General features: G+C 40.0%; 1 protein-coding gene across 1 annotated transcript; it reads left to right on the top strand.

Annotated features, from left to right (window-relative positions):
- Window positions 1-2,235: 2,235 nt before the first annotated feature.
- On the top strand, window positions 2,236-8,232 carry FGF20 (fibroblast growth factor 20). Its single transcript, XM_032224698.1, has 3 exons — window positions 2,236-2,527; window positions 5,326-5,429; window positions 7,987-8,232. The coding sequence occupies exons 1-3, from the start codon at window positions 2,236-2,238 to the stop codon at window positions 8,230-8,232; spliced, it is 642 nt and encodes a 213-aa protein (XP_032080589.1).
- Window positions 8,233-9,683: the final 1,451 nt, after the last annotated feature.

Here is a 9,683-nt window from a genome sequence, read left to right as displayed (position 1 = left end):
AAGCTTCCTGTTTTTGTTCCTGAAGACAGCAAGAGTCAAGTTTAATTTGAAAAAGACTTTATCATTATCTTTTTTGCCCTGAAATGCAACGGGCTGGAGTCTTAATAATAAGCCCTTGAGCTTACTGAGACTTACCTCTAAGTAAACAGGCTTAGAATTCCCCTTTAAGTAGCATGTATGCATTCAGCCCTGAGTCCCAAGGGATAAATGCAAAAACAAACAAACAGCCGCCAGCTTCTGCCTTTCCTCCTCACGTGGAGTGCAGAGTAAAGAAAACCGCACACCAATTATGTTGCGTGGTAAGAGAAATGTGCATGTTCAGCTGAAGGAAGAGGAAACCAGCTTGCACTATTTCGGATCATATGTGATCATGCTTATCCAACTACTCAACCTGGGCTGAATGCCTACCTACCTTTCAGCACCGTTAGGTTTAGTCAAGGCTGAACATTACCCTCTCCCACCCCAGTAATAATAAGATAATGGTGAAAAATTAAGTGCTTTTTGCCTGACTCAGTCTTGATTCTTGGTAACTTTGTGATCCATAGAGCTTTCCTGTCTTCTTCCTAGGTTGAGAAAGAATCTAAGTCACTCAGTTGGATTGAAGCCTCAAATAGGATCAGATTTCTCTACTTCATCATCTGAAGCAGACCAAACTGGATCCATTAATATATTACAGATCCCTATTGCTAGGTCCTTACTAAGATCTATGCCTACATTCATATATGGTCCAGGAGCTACCTGAAATCTTAGTGACTGGTATTTTTACCAGCTTCCACATACATTGCAAAAAAGGCAGAAATGTTTCCACTGTCAATCGGCTTCCTAGCAGAGACCCTGATGCCAAAATAGACAAAGGAATATTATTTGTCCCTGATGAAAATGAAGACATTTATGGTTAGCCATAAGTAGTCACAGTGGTTTCCCCCCCCCAAAAAAAAACATATTTTATTTCTCCTGCAGCCCCTTTCAAAGTCTTGAAAGCTTTCCAAAGCATTCCTCAGTTTCTCTTCTAGTCTCTTTGTATTGCTCAGGTCTAATGCTGTTAAACACCCAAACAATACCCAGAGGCTATTGTTAGGGCCTCTGTTAGACCAAGCAGAGAAAAACCTATCCTTTGAGAAAAGGGGAAACCCCGACTGACTATGCCAATTCGCTTGGGAAAGAACCCCCCCCTCTTTTTGGAGGGGAAGAAAACGTAATAAGATAAAAGGCAAGGATAATACATGTAACACTTTTATGAGTGTTCTGAAAAATCGAGCAGTCGACCTGTTAGATCTTTTTTTTGCTTTCTTCCCCTCTCTCCTTCAACCCCCCCCTTCCCTCTTTTCATGTGTGTCTCAGCAGGCCTATCCCTCCGGTAACGCCCTTTCTCCTTCTTACCTTTCCCTGCACCTGTCCACGTAATACGCGGCAAGCTTCCAGGGTCCTCCCCCCCCACCTTTGCCAAACGGGGCTCCTGCTGCTGCTGCTCGCGATTCATCCGCGGCGAGAAGCTTCAACATCAAAAGGGAGCCTGGCGGAGGGGAGCGAGCGACGGCATCCTTTTTCGCATCGTCGACAACAACCCGGGTGGGGGGAGAAAGAGGGAGGGAGAGGCGTGTTTCCAAGGCTAAATTGGAAGCCGATTAGGCGAGAGAGAGAGAGAGAGGAGGAGGGAGGGAGGGAGGGAGGCCGGGGCACCTTCGGAAGTCCCCTTCGTCAGGAGGGAAAAGGTGTGAGGAGGGGAAAAGCATCTCGGTTTAAGATTTCAAACGCCTGAGCTTCCCGGCGCGCTTCAGCTTCAGTGCTATTAGCATAGGTCAGGGGGGAAAACCTGCCCCGCGCTTATATATAGCGAAAGATTCCCCCACGCGCGCTGTTGTGGCACTTTCGAGCGGCCTCGCTTGGATCGCGGCGGTTTCCCCAAAGACCTGCCCGAGCCGGTGACGCTACCCGCGGGCAGCAGCGGCAGCAGCGGCAAATTGGGCATCGCCGGCTGTCCCACCTGCAGCGGCTGTCGATGTTGAGGCCAAGCCCAGCCCAGCCTCCCCGCCAGCCCCATGTCCGGGGAGAGGACAGATTCTCGGGACAGGCAGTTGCTCTCTTGACGCCAAGTCCGCCTTGCCTGCCTGACCCCTTCCAGCGCCGGCTCTGAGCCCTGAGATCGGACTCTGCAAGACACTCCCTCTCGCTCTCGCTGCTCCTCTCCTGCCCTCGCCCTCTCCAGTCTCGGCAGCCCTCCGGTTGGGCTTCTCCATGGCCCCCTTAGCCGAAGTGGGGGGTTTCTTAAGTGGCCTAGAGGGGATGAGCCAGCAGGTGGGCTCCCATTTCCTTTTGCCTCCTGCTGGGGAGAGGCCGCCTCTGTTGGGGGACCGCCTGACCCAAGCGGAAGGGGGATCCCGAGGGGGCGTCGCGGCTGCGGCCACGGATTTAGCGCACCTGCAGGGCATCCTACGCCGAAGACAGCTGTATTGCAGGACTGGCTTCCACCTGCAGATCCTGCCCGACGGCAGCGTACAAGGCACTAGGCAGGACCACAGCCTCTTCGGTAAGCCCCCTCCCTTTCTTTCTTTCTTTCTTTCTTTCCTTCCTTCCTTCCTTCCTTCCTTCCTTCCTTCCTTCCTTCCTTCCTTCCTTCCTTCCTTCCACCTGCTCTCTTCTGCAGCTTCTTCCCTTGTGACGGAAGCATCCTATAGCAACAGATGGTATAGCAACCGATCTCAGGCAGTGGATGATTAAAAACACACTCGCTTGCATGAGTAGCATCTTGATCTGGGTTAACATTGTTGCAGAGGGCTAATAGCCAAGTGAAGTGTTGGGACAGCAGGGACAGCAGCCTCCCTGTACACCAAGTGGGAAGGAGGTAGAGAGATCAGCTTAGGGGAAAAAGTGGCAATCTGTTTGCAAAGATCTAGTTCAAGTAATACAAACAGGTGGAAAAGGCCCTGGATATGTGCCTTTGAGCAGAGAGCCTTTTCAACATCGCTGTGGACTACTTAACACACAAATGCCTTACTGGAGTGTAGGAAATCCATTCATGTAGGTAATGATGCTTGGAATTACTGGTACATTCAGATTGTCCCATACAGCAAGTGCCTAAACTATTTCATGTGTGGCTTGATCACTGTAACTGATAAACATAGCATCCATATAATCAGCTTCTAAGACACTTAATGCATCAATGTACAGAGATAGCATTTTATTCATGATGTAGAAGAGTTTCCCACGTGAGAAGTATGACATTATTTGATGTGAAAAACGGTTTCTAATCAAAGGATACCAATATCAGAACTTTTCATTTTCAAAATCAGGTTCTAATATTTATAAGTCACATGTGTGCTAAAAGCAAGCAGTGAGTCTCTATGCATGCATAGCTATAACAGGTATAATTGTAATCCAAATAAACTCAGGTACATTACTCTGACTCAGAGATGATATACCTATGTGACGGTTTCAGTCTTTCTCTCTAACTTTTCCAGTACTTCTTTTTTTAAAAAGTAATTGCATGTTTTGCTACATATAGTTGTTTACAATGCACTCCTGTCTCTTTGCATGGGTATTAGTCCTTTGGTATTCCAGTGGGAATTGTGCATAAGGAAATGCATGCAGGATTCCACAAGAACATGCAACTGAATTTAACTTACTCTGCGTAGAAGACAGAAGATACCACACTGCCCAAAGATAGAGAATATGACTCAGTGAGTCCAATGTAAAGCAGGTGCTAGATTGTACACATTGCAAGTACCTTTCTGATACCATAGTATTCAAGATCTAATTAAATCTCTGCAATATATTGAACTAGTTTACTTAGGATTTTATTTATGAATTACAAGGGATTTAATTACTGACTGAAAGAGGTTCCTAAATGTGTAAGGGAGGACAAACAAATGAGTGTTGAAGAGAAAGTCTTCTCTGGAAAGACCTACTACTACTTAGTGGTTGGTTTGCAAATGTTTACAAAATGTATTATTACTAGTATTAAGTACATCTGATAATTATCACTACTTCCAACAATCTGCTCTAAGATAACTTATTTGATAAACAGAAATTTTTGTTTCAACTCTAGTTCAACTAAAAATTCTGTGCAGAAGAGAAGCTTCTTAGAGCATGTAAACATGGAATAATTATAAAAAAAGAAAAAAAAAGAAAAATGTTTGAGATTGAGATCAAACATTCTTGGGGCTTCTTTATTCTATCACTATTCTCAGTAGCTTTGACTGATGTGGTTTCTTTGTTGCTTAAATCACCTGCTTATTATGATTTGGGGAGGAAAAACGTGTCTTTGAAAATGATATCAGAAAGACAGAATACCTCCCATATCTTTCAATGGAACTTTGAATATTGGGAACTCCAAAATCTCTGATGATTTATTGGCAGTGAAAAGATGGAATATGCAGTCTTTATAAAAGACTAAATATCTGATCTTTACAAAAGATTTGGCTGCCTTGTAACAGCAGCAAGATACCCCAAGTCTCAAACATTTTTTTCAATTAAACTCCAAAGGCTGATTATGATAAAAAAATAATTAGCTTTCCTTAAAGAGAAAATAATTCAGAAAATAGAAGATTGTTGAAAAGCATATACTACCTAAAGCACATGGCCTTATTTCAAAGGATTATATATATATTATATATACATATATATACTTAAAGTCACAACCCCTGGTATGCCCAAGTATGGGAGGAAGGTCACACTTCCACTCTCTGTCATTAGGCTCGTCACAAGAGACCATCCAGACAGAAACCCAATATTTTTTACTGTTGCCTTTTTGTTACATTTGTTATATTTATGCTGATAAATAAATAAAGGGAGACTAGTCTCCCTTTATTTATTTATCAGCATAAATATAACATACATACATACATACATACATACATACATATATATATATATATATATATATATATATATATATATATATATATATGGATTGAGTATGTGTATGTATATATGTACACACACACACACACACTTATCAAACACTTTTCTTTTTAACAATCCAAATATTTGAACACTGTTATTGTTTAACACAGAATGGCACAACCAATAACATTGTTTTTTAACTCCTGTGTATTGCAGCTGGAGAGATTTAAGGACACCTCAACACTCACTGAAAGCGATAAAATGTTAACAATGCTCTTTTTTATTGGGTCAAGACTAATATATATATATATATATGTATCACAGTATTATCAAGAGTACTTCGATACCCCATTTTGTATACTGCAGAATCAATTTAGAATTAATCACATATTTAATTGAGCATCTATTTCTATTTAATGCACAGACTTTTCTGCATCAAATATAATTAACCTTAAAAATATTTTTCCCCTTTTCTCAATGCAGGTATTCTTGAATTTATCAGTGTGGCTGTGGGATTAGTCAGTATTCGAGGAGTGGACAGTGGCCTTTACCTTGGAATGAATGAGAAAGGAGAGCTTTATGGTTCTGTAAGTATTACTGCCATATCATCCAGTTCATATTACAGACTCACATTAGCAGTAATCTTTATAATCCCTGGGAATTTTGTGACTGGTAACAATACAAGAGGGATCGCTGCCTTGAAGTGGCTACTTAGCTTAAGAAAAATAGTACTCAGTGGATTAATACAAAGTGAGAACTATCTGAATAAATTGCAGATAGCGCCATGTTTAGATAACTTAAGACGTTAAGTGAATCACTTGAAATTTACCTGAGTTTCATCAATGCAAAGGCAATAACTGCATAGGAAATTACCTATAGAGTTGTACCATGGATCCATCTAGCTGAAAAGCATTATCTCAATGAAACACTCTAAGTTCTGGAAGACAAGGGGGCTTCTCTATAGTCTTGTACCTGATTATTTAACTCTCTTTGCATCTTTAGATGTTTATGAGAGTTTTTCCAAAACCTGGTTGCCAAAATTAGGTGCAATTGTCAACCAGACTGAGATGGGAAACAAAAGCAAATATAAGTAGTACTCGACTTACGACAATTTGCTTAGTGACTGTTCAAAGTTACAATGGTACTGAAAAAAGTGACTTATGACTGGTTTTCACAGTTATGACCATGGTCATGTGATCAAAGTTCAGATAAGCAAAGTCAATGGGGAAGTCATGTAGGAACATTTAAAAACATACAAGATGAATATTAGCTTTTTCTTTCTTTTCATAAACAAAATTTTAGGTTGTTGTTTCAAGTACTTTCTTGAATGACCAAGTAGCCAAACACCTGCCCCTAATCACGTGATTATTCCAGGTAGTGGTGCAAAGGAGAAAAGAGCATTTACAAAAATCCTATTATCTTATAGGGAATTTTTGATATGAAAGGACAAGACCAATATAAGAAAGTCCTCAACTTACAACTGTATATTCAGCGACCATTCAAAGTTCAATGGCATTAAAAATGACTGATGACTGTTTCTCACACTAATGACCATTGCAGTATTCCCTTGATCAAAATTCAGAGACTTGAAAACTGACTCACAGTAATGACAGTTGCAGTGTCCTAATGTCATATATTATCTTTTGCGATCTTCTGACAAGCAAAGTCAATGGGGAAGCGAGATTCCCTTAACAATCATATTACTCACTTAACAACTACACTGATTCATGTAACAACTGCCTCACTTAACAACAGAAAATTGGGGCTCATTGTGGTCGTAAGTTGAGGACTACCTGTAGACAGCTGTAAATCAACATAACTATGGCCTTCAGATGGCAAAATCATTGCCCATTTTAATAAAGAAACTCAACAACATCTGCAGGAAAAGCATGTTCTTCCCTGAATTATTCCCTTTCCTAAAAGGGCAGACAAGTCCCGCTAATTATTGCATCATTCCTGCAGCATTGTATCTAATATGGAATGTGCTTATCAGTCTATGCAAGAGGACACAACATGGCTCTAGCCAACTGAAGTAGTGTGTCAGTTCAAAGTAATGTGAGAAGCTAGGGGTGTGCAGGGTGTGGTAAAAAAAATGTCAAAATGAAAGCCTTTTTTTGAGGTGGAGATGCCTAAAAAAACAGGTGAAGCTTCAATCACACCAAGGGGGCTGCCATTTTGATTTTTTGAAATCAATATCCCTGCTAGAAGCCACTCAGAGATTTCCCAGAAGGGAGATAGAAATTCCTTAGCAAAGAGAGGCTAGTATAACCCCAGGATAGTAGATGTAATTAGTGACTTAGATGTGACATTTGGAAAGGAGACACCCAAATTGAAGGCCTAATTGAATAACTTTGGGCCCATCTTCCTTCACAGGATCATTGTGGGAATAAAATTTAAAGAGTTTCCTAAGTAAGCTGCCTTCTCAGAGAAAAGGCATGTTTAAGATGCACCAACAAAAGGAGAAGAATAAAATGTGCATAGTTTGATCTAGTGCAGGGGTGTCAAACTTACATCGTCATGGTGGTGTCACATGACGTATTGGGACTCCCCCCCCCCCTTTGCTAAACCAGGCATGGGCATGTCCAGTATCCTGTAGGCCGGGAGTTTGACAGCCCTAATCTAGTGCATGAAATAACCTGAAACAAAGCTTTTTTGGGAAGTATTATGTGCTTATAAAAAGTTGTAGGTTTTGAGGGTCCAAATAATTAGAGACGATAGGATGAAAAGGAACATGAATATTACTAATCCAAAAGACTAAAAGATGTCCATAGTTGTATGTTTGCTAATATTTCAATGCAAAGCAAGTTGTAATCTAGGTTCATTGATTCAATGATGAGAAAGGAAGGAGAAAAAGAAGATATTATGCAGTATAAGAAATTGAGAAGTGTAGGAATTGTTGTATAGGCAGGCAGAGCTTTAAGACAGGCTGTATTCCTTACTGATAAAAAATATCCTCTGCGGAATAAAATAATTTATTAAAACAATATCTTTATTTTTAAACAGTGAAGAAATAAAACTGTGAAAAATATCACACTAGAAAGAAACTTTTTGAGGTAATAATGAACATAGGATTAGCTCTATCATCTCTTATCACCATGTATGTATATTTTGGTTGAAGAGGCTTCTCTTTTTTTCACCCTGTAGGAAAAGCTCACTCCTGAATGTGTCTTCAAAGAACAGTTTGAAGAGAACTGGTATAACACTTACTCCTCCAATGTATACAAACATGGAGATTCAGGCCGGAGGTACTTTGTGGCACTTAACAAAGATGGCAGTCCCAGAGATGGGGCAAGGTCCAAAAGGCATCAGAAATTCACTCATTTCTTGCCTAGACCGGTGGATCCCGAAAGAGTTCCGGAGCTCTACAAGGACCTGTTAGCAATGAGTTGAAGACAACCACAGAGAAAAACAGGATCTTAGCCTCTACTGTTCCAAAAGCAAGAGCAACTTCTAAATGTTGAAAATTTTGAGATCTAGAAAGCAGGCATCAGTGAAGCTGTTTAGTGGTAGACAAGCCTTCATGCCTAATCTCTGGATTTAGGAGAATGGATATTAAAGTCTAGCTGACCAGCCTCTTTTAGGTACGCTCATTCTGTGGTAGTCAAGAAGATGTTTGAACTGGACTTATCAAAACTGCTCTGGATCCTGTACTTGGAGCATAAATAATTACTAAAGTAAATGGGAGTTGGCTGTAGATAACTTGGAAAAAATGGCTAGTTAACATCATTGATAACCATGTGGATGGTTAACATGGAGCTTTATGAAGACTGTGGTAATTGGGCAGCAAAATCTGGATTTATTTTTCCCTTCAGGATGGACCTAATTTATATATCTTCAGAGTGCATATATTTATTTTAAATATTTATTTATTACAGAGTTTATTTTTATTGGTCTATGAAGAGAGTTCAACCCTATACTACAATAAAAATCATTTACAGTGCCAATATTTACTCCCAAAGTAGTATCATTGTGCAAAAAGGGAACATTGCTATCCCAAATGGTACAAAGGGAGCAACATCTCTTAAAGGTTACTGTTTTACAAGCTAAGAGATTGGTGTTTTGTTTTATGCACACACTGTTTCCTGTTGAATGGTCTTGTGTCAAAAGAGATGTTGACTGCCTTAGGAACTATGGGACTACCACCTATATTTGTACTGAATTTAAGATGCACATTTAAATGGAATTAAAGATATACTTCTATCTGTTTGTTTCACTATTGTTCTTTAAGGAGCTAAACTACCAGAGTCATTACCTTGTGAGAAGAAAGTATCTGGGAAAAGTCTAGTGCTTAAGATGTTGCATTAGTTCCAGAGAGATTCAGCTTCATGGCCATTTCCATGGCTATATGGAAGCTTTGTGAGTGACTTTGGGCCAGTCACTTTTTCTCTGCCCAGTTTCTCTCACAGAGCAATGCCTGTGGGAATAAAATAAAGGGAAATCCCCATGTAAACTGTTGGAAGAAAAGCAGAATATAAATCGAATACATTTTGAGGTTCATATTTTGCATCACATGATAGCTGTGAGTTAATTGGGGTTTTGAACATTCCCTTGTTCTACACTTCTGATGTACAACAATTTACACTAATGAGAAACGAAAAACAACAACAACTCTGATGGGTTTTTATTAACAATATTGCTATCATTATTATGAGATCCTTGAAAATAATCCTAAATGCTCTTGAAATATATCTTCTTCCTCACTTGACAATTCAATCCTAAATATAGGTATCCAAGAGTAGCCATGGAGATCCATTGTAGACCTTACATTTCCACTTTATAAATTTCTTTATATTTGCCATGAAATCTGAGATGATATCCATAGGAGTTCAAGGTTCCCAGAT

The sequence above is a fragment of the Thamnophis elegans genome, chromosome 9 (genome assembly GCF_009769535.1).
Source record: "Thamnophis elegans isolate rThaEle1 chromosome 9, rThaEle1.pri, whole genome shotgun sequence".
In the NCBI taxonomy this organism is placed as follows: Eukaryota; Metazoa; Chordata; class Lepidosauria; order Squamata; family Colubridae; genus Thamnophis; species Thamnophis elegans.
The sequence above is the reverse complement of the archived record's forward strand: the minus strand, read 5'-3'. Positions and strand labels throughout refer to the sequence as shown.

Coding starts and splice junctions, on each gene's coding strand:
- FGF20 (XM_032224698.1), top strand. CDS start 2,236: ATGGCCCCCTTAGCCGAAGTGGGGGGTTTCTTAAGTGGCCTAGAGGGG. Junction 2,528..5,325: donor GCAGGACCACAGCCTCTTCG/GTAAGCCCCCTC, acceptor TTCTCAATGCAG/GTATTCTTGAATTTATCAGT. Junction 5,430..7,986: donor AAGGAGAGCTTTATGGTTCT/GTAAGTATTACT, acceptor TTCACCCTGTAG/GAAAAGCTCACTCCTGAATG.